The sequence below is a fragment of the Gorilla gorilla genome, chromosome 18 (assembly GCF_029281585.2).
Source record: "Gorilla gorilla gorilla isolate KB3781 chromosome 18, NHGRI_mGorGor1-v2.1_pri, whole genome shotgun sequence".
Taxonomy (NCBI): Eukaryota; Metazoa; Chordata; class Mammalia; order Primates; family Hominidae; genus Gorilla; species Gorilla gorilla.
In genome coordinates, this window is record NC_073242.2 from 75,618,350 (window position 1) to 75,632,040 (window position 13,691).

Consider the following 13,691-nt stretch of genomic DNA (forward strand, 5'->3'; position numbering starts at 1 on the left):
TCAAACTCCAACTCTTCTAGAGATTTCTTAACTCTAGAAGAGCAATTTATGTATTACACTTATCTATTCAGTGATTCTTAACCAGACATGTATCAGAATTTTGAGGAATTTGCTGTTATTTAGTCAGCGATGGGGTCTTACTATGTTGCCCAGGCTAGACTCAAACTCCTGGCCTCAAGCAATAGCCCCACCTCAGCCTCCTGAGTAGCTGGAACTGTAGCTATGTTTCACCATGCCTGGATCCAAGGAAATATTTGTAAACATGTATGTCTAGGCTTTATTAGATTTACTATATCAAAATCATCAGAGGAGAGGTTAGCTTTGTAGAATTTTTTATATTTCCCTAGGTTACGGTGATGCACAATTCTAGCTGAGAACTAGTGCAATCGACAGTTACTTCCATCATCTCTCACCACATGACCAGTTACCTTTATCTTTGAGGATTTGGCCAAAAAGAGGAAAGAGTAAAAGAGAGTTTTTACTCTCTGTTTTACATTTACTGAGAGTTTTTTTTCTCTCTTTTACATTTACTGAAAACTCCACACAATTTGTTTGGGTAGGAATAGAATAGGGACTAGTAAACTCAAAATCCAACTTGACTTTGCTATTTGTAAGCTCCTTATCTTCCACCTTCCCCTCAAGACAGTCTAGATTTGAGAGCAGCGTTTAGACATTTATCTAAGTGGCTGTTTCTGCCAGCATAGGATAAGTCAGTTAATTACTTGCTTAAGGGTTTCCCACTTCATCACCACCTATTCACAGCCAAACTGGTTTCCTCACAGTCCTCCTAAAATTGATCTCTAGATGAGAGAACAACTCATTAACTCTCTCCCAAACTGAAAACTATTATCCCCAAAACTGAAAAGAATCTTGTCTAGACACATAAACTGGAAACAAACAAACAAAAAGCAAACAACAACAAAAAAAACTCTTCTCAGTATTTTCCCTCAATTACCTAATTTCCAAATTGGCCTGCATATTTCTGGTTGCTCTCCTTTCCTTTTCCATTTTTCCCTTTTAAGCCCTGCTACTGAGAGTTAAATCATTTTCATATATATTACTCTATGTAGGAACTTATCAACAGCATCAAGATTTCTGTTTATTTAAAATGTGTTAGCTTTGCTGGCATTTTAAGATAAAGCTTATTTCCAGAGCAAATTTTACTTTCCAGGGTAATTGTATAATAATTAGAAAAAAAAACTTGGAAGGAAAAAATTTAAAAGTATTACCTTTTCAAATTCAGTGTTTTCAAAAATTTTACCATAAATACATTTAAAAAGATATACCCTCTAATACTTCTTTAAAAGTATCAATATTTAAAGTAATATTTTATAATTAAGTTATTTCCAAATATTTTTATTCAGGTTATGCTTGAGCTTCCAAATATGGAAAACTGATCTGTACATAAGTCAATGTTAAAACAAATGCATTTCAAATATTTTGAAAATAAAGTTGGTTGATCTATACCTTGTTTGCTGATTCAATATTGGCATGGTGTAAAAGCAGTTTTTTTGTCATTGGGATATCCTCATTGTAGATGGCATAGTGTAAGGTAGTATTGCCATAGACATCTGGAAGGTCTGGGTCGGCTCCGTGTTCTAGCAAAATAGTCGCACATTCCTCTTCCTGGCATTGTACCGCCTGTCAGTGTTAGACCAAGAAATAGATTGTAAATTCTAGGAGTTCAAAATAAGCATTCCACAAGTTTCACCAATGAGTTCTGTTTAAATGAGATGGATTTTATTTTATTCTATGTATTTGTATCAAATCCATCTCATGCTGAAATCATTGACTACTATGTACCTTTAGCAGAGCAGTCCTGTTTTTGTTGTCAAAGACATCAAGTTGACATCCTCTGTCCACCAGAAGAGCTACCACTTCTGGATGGCCGTTGGCACAGGCCAAATGCAGAGCAGTCCTATGAGAGGGAGATGACATTTTTAGGAAACTATTGGAAAACATAAAATCATAAAATCATCTGAAAACATAAAATCATCTATATAATTATAAACATTGAGTAGCATGTGATTTCTCTGCCTTCCAAACAAATATTTAATTTTTTGTGAAGAAATCACACTTTTTACTCTCTCTTATTACTCACTACATTAATGAAAGAGCAGCCTATTTCAATAGAAAGACCTTGGCCTTTGGATTCAGTTCAACTTGGACCGGAATCCTACTTTAAACTCGGTCACTTCCTACTTATTGCTTAGCCTTTTTTGCCTCAATTTCCTTATTAATAAAGTGGGGTTAAAAACACTGGCTGTCTCACAGGACACTGTTGTGATGCTTGCATGAGACTCTGTACAAAGTATTTAGACAATTCCTAGCACAAATAACAGCTCAGTATTTGTTAGGTATTACAATTATTACTAATACTACTACTTAACAAATACAAGATTTTTGTTAAGTAAAATGATACAATTATATCTTCTTTGAGATATGTTTAAAGATTAGAGGTAACATTGTATTTTGATCATTCTGAGTTGCTCACTTGCTCATATGTTAACATCTCTGACATTGGAATCCCACTTACAATTCTTGACTTATTACAACTAAAATTGGCAACATTTAAACAATTCTCTTATTGAGACATAAAATGACAGGGCATCACAGAATCCATGGTGCCTTGCAATAAGTAGAATTAGTATATACAACACATCTAGGGCCGTTCTAGTCATATAAATGGCATTTAAATAAATTTTAGTTCTTAAAAGTACTATGGAATGAGAGGACTGAAAATAAAGATGACAACAAATGTTTAAAACAAACTCATTCTAATTTTGATTTTCAAAAAAAAAACACTTTAAGCCAAAAGAAATTCAGAATTCAAATGAAAGCATACGGCTTATTTTATTTTCTATTTAGATTTATAGAATGGATGTAAATCAGGCACTTTCAATGATTAATATTCACATTTAAGACTGTTATAAACGTTCAAAAGAGTAGTTAGAAGTTATATTTTGTGGCCGGGCACAATGGCTCATGCCTGTAATCCCAGCACTTTGGGAGGCCGAGGCAGGCAGATCACCTGAGGTCAGGAGTTCAAGACCAACCTGGCCAACATGGTGAAGCCCTGTCTCTTCTAAAAATACAAAAATTAGCCAGGTGTGGTGGTGCACGCCTGTAATCCCAGATACTCAGGAGGCTGAGGCAAGAGAATCACTTGAATCCAGAAGGCGGAGGCTGCGGTGAGCCAAGATCAGCCAAGATTGTGCCATTGCACTCCAGCCTGGGCAACAGAGACTCGGTCTCAAAAAAAAAAAAAAAAGAGTTCTATTTTGCTATTTTCCACCTTCAGAAATGCTTAAAGGAGGAAGGAAAAGCTTCAGTTGAGATTAAGTTATAATACTCCAATTTTAAATCTCTCAGTTTGCTCAAGCTAGGCAGGTAAATATGAAGGTTTTAAGGATGAAAGCATCCTGAAAGATAGTAGAATATGTGTACTACATAACAGGTGTCCAGCCTCCTCTGTCTGATGAATAAATCGATTGAAAGAATGGAGGCTGTGCGTGGTGCCTCATGTCTGTAATTGCAGCTCTTTGAGAGGCCAAGGTGGGAGGATTACTTGGGCCCAGGAGTTTAAGACCAACCTGGACAACATGGCGATACCCGTCTCTACAAAAAGTACAAAAATTAGCCAGGCATGGTGCGCACACCAGCAGTCCCAGCTACTCAGAGGCTGAGGAGAGGATCACTTGAGCACAGGAGGTCGAGGCTGCAGTGAACCATAATTGTGCCACTGCACTCCAACCTGGGTGAGATCCTGCCTCAAAAAGAAAATTATTTTTATTTAAAAAAAATGGAAAAATACAGTTGGGGAGTTCAACATTTTTAAGGAAAACTCCCATAAGATAAAGCAATACTTTTGTAATAGTAATAATCACTTATATTTGCTATTTTTTATTTTCATAAGGACACAACTAAACTAAAATTTTTAATGTTTTTTTCACATATATAGTAAATCTGTATATAATAAAAACATATGTATATAATGAAAATGTACTCATAATAAAACCTTTAAGCACAGATAAAAGGATTCCCCCTTCTCCAAAAAAGGCTAAAAGTTAACTGAAGAGACCAAACCACAAAAATAAAATAATACAAAGTGAGAAATTATTTTTATCTAGGCAAGTTTCATGTATTCTTCTTTTCCCAAGGATTATTTCATTAATAATAAGCCTTTACTATAACTTTTATACAAACTCATTGCAGAAATCACAGACAAGAAAAAAAGGTACTTATAGTACAAATGCCCAGAAATAAATGTACTCATATTTGGTACATATTTTCAGCTAAAACAAGAGCATAGTCTGTGTGTATGTACACTCAAAATAATTTTTTCTCAATTTGTATAGCAAAGTACATCTTCACATGTCAAAATAAGTCTGCATCTAGACACACCTTCAACGGCTACTATTCCATCCTATGGATGCACTGAAATTTAGTTCTAAAATCCACCATATGAGTTTTTCTTAATACATTGAGGTTTTAAGCAGTACTAAGAAAAACAAATTGGATGTATCTCTATTTTTTACAAATATTTCAGTATAATGGAACTGATGAGTGAAGGGCATTTATGTTTTTTTCAAATGTGGTGCTTATCACCAAATTCTGTACTTGAAAATTCATCAGCAACTTAAACTTTAAGCAGCCGTATAAGTACCACTGTCTTCATCTTCACAAACTTTGTGGATAGGAAACAGTATTTTATTTCTTTTTTAACATGAATTACTTCTCTTACAAGAAATACTAAATATTTTTTCCTATGTCACTTATAGATCTACAAAAGAAGTACTTTGCCCAAATTTAGAATTATTTTCTTGTTGATCTGAATTATCTGTAATATGAAGATACATTTTTCACCTGATGTGTATGTATTATATGTGTGTGTTATATGTATGTAGTGTAAATATTTTGCAAGTAGGTTGTCTTTTTTTCTTATTTACAGAGTGTTTTAAGTTTTATTTTGCTAAATCAACCTGCAGAATGCTTGTTTGTGAAGTTCTTAAGAAGGTCTTTGTCAACATAAAAATGTATCTGTATAAAAAGGCATGTGTGTCTTCTTCTGGTACTTTCCTTATTTTGTATACTTAAAATATTTGATCTATATTTCATCAGGAACTTATTTCTGTGACATAAAAATCTAGTTCGTTTTCTCCAAACAGCAGGCATTTCATTTATGAATAATTCACCCTTCCTACTAATCTAAAATGTCAACATTATCAAGTTCTAAATTCTTACATGTATTTGGGCAATTCTAGATCTTCTATTCTGTTTCATTCATTTGTCTTTTCAGTTGTTAATAAACAATTTGTGGAAATTAATAGCACATTTTGATATATAGAAAGGCCAGTCTTTCTCACCTCATTACAAAAAACATTTTCATGTCATCATAATAGTAAAACACAGACAACAAGTTTAATTTTAAAATGTTAAAACTTTGATATTTTTATCTGATTTATGTAAAGTTGATAGACAAAGAGCTCACATCTTAAGAAAAACGAATCTTCCTACTCAAGAACAGGAACGACTTCCCACTTCAAAGTTTCCTTCTAAGGTTCCTCAGTAAAGAACGTATTTACATAGATGTACATTTATATAAAAATAAATATTAGATATAATCTGAAGAATTGTTAGCCCAGAAGTTGAAATGTCATGGGAATTATTGCTCTCCTTATGCACCTGTCTATAGCATATATAACATTATGTTGGCCAGGCGCAGTGGCTCACGCCTGTAATCCCAGCACTCTGGGAGGCCGAGGCGGACGGATCATCTGAAGTTCGAGACAAGCCTGGCCAACATGGTGAAACCCCGTCTCTACTAAAAATACAAAAATTAGCCGGGAGTGGTAGCGTGCACCTACAATCCCAGCTGCTCAGGAGGCTCAGGCAGGAGAATTACTGGAACCCGGGAGACAGAGGCGGCAGTAAGCCAAGATTGCGCCACTGCACTCCAGCCTGGGCAAAAAGAGCGAAACTACGTCTCATTAAAATATACATATATATATATGTTTTGAAATGTGTCCATTCAAGATAAAGTGCTGTATAGACTTAATTAACCCCTCCAAGGTTTCCCCAGGCCAGGTGCTGTGGAGCCTGCAGAGTCAGGAAAGCCAGGACCCCGGGGTCAGGAGGGCTCGCCCCCCACCCCGCATCCCCCCGCCAAAAAGGGGGCGCTTCTCCAACACACCCGCCTCCTCCCAGTCCCCGCCCCCAGCCCCAGCTCCTGTCACCTTTTCTTCTTGTCTCTCTCATCCAAGTCAGCGCTCCCGCTCGAAAGGATGCGCTCCACCTTGGAGACTTCACCCCGGCTGGCAGCTCTGTGGAGCTTGCCGAGGTGTTTCTCTTGGATATTGTACCCGCACTGGGCGAAGGGGCTGTCATCGCTCTCGGCGACATCGTCCGCCCTGCAACACCACCAGCCGGTGAAGGAGCAGGAGGGCCCCTGGCCCTTCTGGCCCCCGAAGCCAGAGCTCCTCTTCATGGCGGAGGCTATCCGAGACACCTCAGCACCAGTCCGCCTATCACAGCCTCAGAGGCCCAGTAAGACCAAGCCACTCTGGTCAGCCACCACCTCCAACCAGGAAACTTCGCAGTTTCCAAAGTCAGAGCCAGTAACAAGCGAAGCCAACCAGCCAAGCCGCGCCAAGCGAAGCCGGTAAGCCCGACCGCGCATGCGCACCTCTGACAGCTCGTCACTGCGCGTGCGCACAACCGACAGGTGGCCAACCGTTCTCAGCGCGCATGTGCATGGCTCACGTGTCAGAAACATCGATGACAGCTTGTCACCAGCCCTGCGTTCCCGCCCCACGTCAGTGAGAGTTGGCAGAGTTTTCAGGACATTCCCCGGAAGGGGAAGGCATCCTGAAGTTCCAGCTACTCTAGCCCAAGTCACGTGTGAAGACGCCATTCCCACGTGGGAACGCAGGACTGAGGGTAGAGCAGCCAGAGAACCTTGGGATGCTGAAGGCCTCGCCCGGGGAAACCCCCATGAGGACACTCTCTGGCGGGCGGAGCTCCTTGCAAATCGCGGCTGCAGCTCGGGCGCCAGCGAAGGCTGCTGAGCTCAGAACCGAGGACCTCAGAGTAGGCAGCGCACCACTCCCTGCCCAGCCAGCAGACCCTCCCAGCGCAGCTTCTGGTGCCTGCCTGCGCCCGCTCCCCTGGCTTGTGCCCAGAGCCACCTGGATGGAGCCCAGCGGCCGGTTCCGCCCCTACGCAGCCACCGCCGCTGCAGTCCGGCCTGGCTGCCTTGGTTGAGACTGACCCCGGGTCCCGCGCTGCTGGAGGAAAGATAGTCAGAGGAGATGCTGGGTTGCATTCATCTGTGTCACATTAGAGTCTTTCCTCAGCTGTCTGGGGATCCTGCGCGGTCTGCTCCATTTAAAAAGTCAGCACATTACCACACTGATTGGAGGCTCAATCCCCTGATGCTTAGCAACTGTGAGCTTTACCAGAGGTCAATCATGGGGCGTTCCCTTAAAAAGCATCCAGTATTTGTACAGTATCTCTGGGGAAATGACCACGAAGGGAGACCTAAAAAACATTTCTATAAACCTCTGCCCATAGAGTACAGACCTGGCAGTCGGCATCCTGGAAGCTGAGCATGAGAAGAAAACTAGGGATCAGGCTCGGTGACTCAGGCCTGTAATCCCTGCACTGTGGGAGGCCAAGGCGGGAGGATCGCTTGAGCTCAGGAGTTAAAGACCAGCCTGGGCAACATGGAGGAACCCTGTCTCTACAAAAATTAGCTGGATGTGGTGGCGGGCACCTGTAGTCCCAGCTTCTCAGGAGGCTGAGCCACGAGAATCATTTAAACCCTGGAGGCGGAGGTTGCAGTGAGCCAAGATGGCACCACTGCACTCCAGCCTGGGTGACAGGACGAGACCTTGTCTGACAAAAAAGAAAAGAAAAAGGAGAAAGAGAAGAAAACTAGGAGCCATTCACATAACCCCATTTTCAGTACAGCACTCCAGTGGCCTACTACGCCTAGTGTCTGCCAGGCCACAGACCCTCTTTTTTTTTTTTTTTTTTTTTGAGATGGAGTTGCGCTCTTGTTGCCCAGGCTAGAGTGCAGTGGCTCGACCTCAGCTCACTGCAACCTCTGCCACCCACGTTCAAGCGATTCTCCTGCCTCAGCCTGCCGATTAGCTGGGATTACAGGCGTCTACCACCACACCCAGCTAATTTTTTGTATTTTTAGTAGAGACGGGGTTTCATCATGTTGGCCAGGCTGGTCTCGAACTCCTGACCTCAGGTGATCCACCTCCCCCCCCCCACCCTCGGCCTCCCAAAGTGTTGGGATTACAGGCCTAAGCCACCGTGCCCTGCCGATTTTCTGCTTTTTCAAATCTCACCTTTACCTTTACTTCCAGAAGTACCTGAAAGTGCCAATTCCTGCACCAGGCACTTCCCAGCAGAGAAAACTGACTCCTAAGCTAGCAGTAGGGAGAACCAAGTCAGTTCCCACTTGTCCATGTGCTTTTCAACTTCCAAATTTTGCATATTTTATTTCCTTTCTCTTTCTTTTTGTTTTTTTTTTTTTGAGTTTACATATTCTTTTAATCTTCTTACTCTTTGTTACTCTCAAAGCTTCGCTAACATGCTAAGTGATGCATACATTGAATCAGCCATCTCTACCTAGAACTGAAACTGACTTTCAATCCCCAAAGAAATCCCAGTCCTAAGTTAACAAGAAGAAACACAGAAAACCCTACTCCCCTTTTAGTCTAATGAGACCAACCAAATGTCCTCCCTATGGAACTATGAAACGGGAAAGTTCCCACGATCTTGCAATCCAGGCTGTAGTGGATTATAACAGCTATTGTTTGGGACTGCCCAAAGCGTCTCCTTTTGGTGCACTTGATGCAGACATAACCAGTCATAGCATCTCATTACCCGGGGCAGAGGGATTCATATGCTTCAACCACGACCAGACTCCTTCCCTGGGATAAATACGCGGCTGTTGGAAAAAGCAACTGCAGTAGAAAAAGGGCTTTGAAGATGAAAAGTTGGGCGGCACCAGCGAGGGCCCAGGCGGGAGATGCTGATGGGGCTGGGAGGACGCTGCTGAGCCCCTGCCAGCCTGACAGCCAGCACATGATGGCAATAGAGGAGCTCAAAGTGTGCCTTCTCGGGGACACTGGCGTATGGAAATCAAGCATTGTGTATCGATTTGCCCAGGATCACTTTGACCGCAACATAAGCCCTACCGTTGAGGTATCTTTTGTGACCAAAACTGCGCCTTCTGGAAATGACCTTCACAAGTTCCTCATCTGGGACACTGCTGGCCAGGAACGGTTTCATTCGTTGGCTCATGTGCTATGGAGGATCGGCTGCAGCTGATACAGTGCATGATGTTACCCAAATAGGATTCATTTCATACAGATGTTACCCAAACAGGATTCATTTCATACCTTGAAGAAGTGGGATAAAGAGCTGAAAGAACATGGTCCAGAAAACATTGTAATGACTATTACTGAAACAAGTGCCATCTCTCAGATATTAGGGAGTTTCCCCTGAAGGATGCTGAGGAATATGCTGAATCCGTGGGTGCCATCATGGCTGAGACAAGGGCAAAAAATGCTATTAATATCAAGGTATCAGCCACCAGATCTCATCCTTGGACCCCCACAAAAATGGAAACAGTGGAGCAATGAAACTTGGGAAGCAAACCATGCAAGCCAGCCACAGACGCTGTTGACCCAAGGGCAGCTGTCCCTGGCACTTGAAGAAGCCAGACCCCATGCCCTGAGTGCTGCTGAAAGACCCCATGCTCCGTGGCCTGGCACCTCACTTTCAGAAGAGCGAGTGAGCTGGCTTTACATCCTGGAAGACCTACAGGGTGGGGCAGGAAATGTCCCTAAAACAGATTTTAGAAAACTGTGGAAAAACCCACCACACCACCACAAAATGGCCGTTAGTATGTGAAATGCACATTGGAGGGATGATACTTATTAGGTAATAAGAGTAGTTACATTTTTGCTAAAAACCTTTAAAATTTTTTGGATTTGTATAAAAGCCTACTGCCTTATTATGTGTATGGGATTCTACAGTGGTGTTCCACTCGGATTTCCTGTGCTATCTATCCAAATTTCAGTAACTTCTTCAGTGCCATTGCCTTTGTTACCTAACCAACCTTCACTGAAAGGCAGATTTAATTCGGGAGGTTACTTTTTAGCTAGCTTTGGAAGTAAGCCTTTATTTATTACTTTTCTGAAGGAAATCAGAGAAGTGTCAATGGACCATCACTCAGACTGAGACTTGAGCTATTATAGAACCTGGGAAATATGTATTAGAAACTGTTGTCTACACCTCTTTTAATTGGTGAACATTTTTCTAAGTTGTGGTCATATATAAACAAAAAAACCAAATCAGACTAAATCACTGCATATAATTTTGGGACTGGGAGGCCTAGTTCCTCAAAAAGTGAAACTGAATTAACATATGATAATTACCATAACAGCTGCATTCACAATAGCCAAAAAGGGAAAATAATCCAAATGTCCATCAACAGATGAATGGATAAACAAAGTGGTCCATGCATACAACGCAATATTCAAATATAAAAAGCCATGAAGCACTGTTGCATGCTGCAACTTGAATGAGCCTTGAAAATATTATGCTAAGAGATCAAACAAGAAGTAAAAGACCATATATTGTATGATTACATTTCTATGACATGTCCAGAAGAGGCAAATCCAAAGATGCAGAAAATAGATTAGCCATTGCCAGAGCCGGAAGAAGAAGGGATGGAGAGAGAGTAACTGCAAGGGACACAGATTTCTTTTGCGGGTGAGGGACATGTTCTGGGGTTAGATCATGCTGATAGTGGTACGACTTTGAGAATATATTAAAAACCACTGAACTGTACACTTTAAAGATTAAATTTTATGATGTATAAATTATTTTGCAATACAAAGAAAATAAATTCAAGCTCCATGTGGTAGGAAGTGGTTAACCTACTTGACGGATTTATTTTCTCATCATCTTGAATATAAACAGTGGGGAGGGCCGAGTGCTAGCGGGCCTGGGGGAGTCGGCAGGGCTGGGTCCCCCCTGTTCTCAGAGCCGCTCCAGCCTGCGCCCGAGGCCTGATTACAGAAGGAAACGTGGCCCTTTCGTGCCTGTATCCGGGGCGGGGAGCTTCTGTCTAGGGAAGGAGGCAAACGGCCTCGGGCATGCCCCCACCTCCAGGGACCAGGGAAATGAGGGCGAGGGCCCCACATTCCCTGGCGGAGACGCTGCTGAGCCTCGAGAGGATGATCTGAAAGAAGCTAGGATCAGGATGATGGCACTTGTGATGACTCAGAACAAAGGCACCACACCCCGGGGCGGGAGGCCGGCGAGTCACCCACGACCACACTCAGGGTCAAAACGCAATTCTGAAAGAGCAAGAAAGTTCAGAAAGTCCATTGCTACGGCCAGCAAGTAGAAACCATAGAGACCCCAGGCTCAAAGATTGGTGGTTCCAGACCCCTCAAGCCTTCATGTGTGACTACGGGATGAGTGCGGGGTAAGCAGACACTAGCCTGGACAACAGCCACCAGTGTCCTGAGGTCTGAGCTTTTGCCGCACAGTCACCTAGGGAGCGACGTCGGCCAGGAGTGCGGGAAGAAGTTTCCTGTGAAGGCAGTGGAGAAAGCTGAGAAATGCCACACAGCGGAGAAGCCGTTTGTGAAATGTGCACAAAAGGTTTCACCACAGAGGCCCACCTGAAAGAATGCCTAAAAATCCACTTAGGGGCCGGGCGTGATGGCTCATGTCTGTAATCCCAGTATTTTGGGAGGCCAAGGTGGGTGGATCACTTGAGGTCAGGAGTTCAAGACCAGGCTGGTGAAACTCCGTCTCTACTAAAAATATAAAAAGTAGCCAGGCATCGTGGTGCAAGTCTGAAATACCAGCTACTTGGGAGGCTGAGGCAGGAGAATCACTTGAGCCCAGGAGGTGGAGGTTGCAGTGAGAAGAGATCCTGCCACTGCACTTCAGCCTGGGTGACAGAGCGAGACTCCGTCTCAAAACATACACAGGACCGGGCGTGCTGTGTCACACCTATAATCACAGCACTTTGGGAGGCCGAGGCAGGCGGATCACGAGGTCAGGAAATCGAGACCAGCCTGACCAACATGGAGAAACCCCATCTCTACTAAAAATACAAAAATTAGCCAGGCGTGGTGGTGGGTGCCTGTAATTCCAGCTACTCGGGAGGCTGAGGCAGGAGAATCGTTTGAACCCAGGAGGCGGAGGTTGCAGTGAGCCGAGATCGCGCCACTGCACTCCAGCCTGGGTGACAGAGGGAGACTCCATCTCAAAAAAATAAGGATACACACACACACATAACGCACACACACTGGATGTAAGCCCTACAGTTGTGAGCTGTGTGGAAAATTATTTATTCGTGCCCCAGACTTAAAGCACTGTCAGAGAGTTCACAGTAACAAAAGAGTTTGCATGCCATGTGAGTGACAAAGCCTTCAAACCCAAGTCCCACCTCAAGATCACGAAAGAGGACACAGAAGGGAAATGCCTTGCGTGTGGCTCCTGCACTGAGGCATTTATTTGCCAAGGCGTCTGCTCCGTAAAGGCATGAGAACCATGTGCACAGTGAAAGGATGCAGGTTACCCACAGTGCCATCCAGCGGGGGAGCCAGCTGCTGCAGGTGGCATCGATGGCGGAAGCAGAGCAGCAGCTGGAAACACAGCCTGAAGCTAGGGGTGAGGGACAGGGACACTGCCTGGGAAGTAGAGACAGAGATGACATGGATTATAATGAATGGGTGCCAGTTACCCATTTCTGTGGAAGTGTATGGAGCAAGGTACTCAGTTGACTTCAGGCAGTGCTTAGATATTTGTAAGACTTTCCAAGGAAATGATGTTCCTCAGTTCTGACCATGCCGTTTCACTGCCCTGTCGTGATTTTGAGAACTCCTGTGTCCAGTTCAGATGCCACAGACTTCTATCCCATCTTTAATTGCACTACACTCGCCACACTGGCAAGTGCCCTGCACAGAGAACTAAATGAATTTTCTAATCATCACAATTCTGTGATTTATGGTCAAAAGAGCAGGTTTAGTAACTTAATAATTAAGTTCTTCAGATAGATGCAGAAAATATTCGTGGGTGACCAAGAACATTGTGCAAATATCAAACCAAGTTCTAGAAATGCAGAATGGTGTTAGATTTGTTTGGTTTGTTCATTTTATGTGACACTTTTTCACTGTTTTGTGGACAAATCATGGTTTTTTTGCTGAAGTGTTTCTTCATCCGTTTTGGTTGCCCTGTACCTACCCCAGAAGCTGAAGTCACATGCACCGAAGGCTGAGCAAACCCATGATGGTGGTGATCTTGGGGCTGAGCTCTCAGGTTCCTATGACTGGGGGCAATGCTATGCCATACCAGCTAAGATTTGTGGAGTGGTGCAGTGGTGAGGAGAAAAGGCTCTCAGAGACAAGGCTTTACATGTGTAACAATTCCAAGGTTTCCTAGATTAAAATCATTCTTAACTGATTTTGAAATTGGATTTTTATTTATAATTGAAATCAGAACAAGAACAGATATGTTTCTTTAGATACATTTGTATAACTTCACAGAATGTCATCAAGATTTTGGGGTCTCTGGGGCACATGATTTATCCATAAAGGAGATGCAATATGCTTATCGATTTGATTTAAAATCTGTTAAGTGTGTAA

At 42.9% G+C, this 13,691-nt stretch overlaps 1 protein-coding gene and 1 pseudogene across 6 annotated transcripts in view; one reads left to right on the forward strand and one right to left on the reverse strand.

Annotated features, from left to right (window-relative positions):
* LOC101140738 (ankyrin repeat domain-containing protein 26) overlaps positions 1 to 6,675 on the reverse strand; it is a 99,802-nt gene extending 93,127 nt beyond the window's left edge. For 5 of the 6 annotated variants that reach the window (XR_002002978.4, XM_019011400.4, XM_019011402.4 and 2 more), the window contains exons 1-3: positions 6,237 to 6,655; positions 1,804 to 1,918; positions 1,468 to 1,641 (exon numbers count right to left, since the gene is read on the reverse strand). Coding sequence is in view for 5 of the 6 variants with exons in the window: in XM_019011400.4 (XP_018866945.3) it covers positions 1,468 to 1,641; positions 1,804 to 1,918; positions 6,237 to 6,487 (540 nt within the window). In the remaining variant the exon portion in view is untranslated. Of the gene's footprint in view, positions 1 to 1,467; positions 1,642 to 1,803; positions 1,919 to 6,236 lie in introns of all 6 variants that reach the window. The other variant, XM_019011397.3, reaches the window with a different exon arrangement.
* A 2,427-nt stretch (positions 6,676 to 9,102) lies between these two features.
* On the forward strand, positions 9,103 to 9,706 carry LOC101141490 (ras-related protein Rab-31-like; annotated as a pseudogene).
* Positions 9,707 to 13,691: the final 3,985 nt, after the last annotated feature.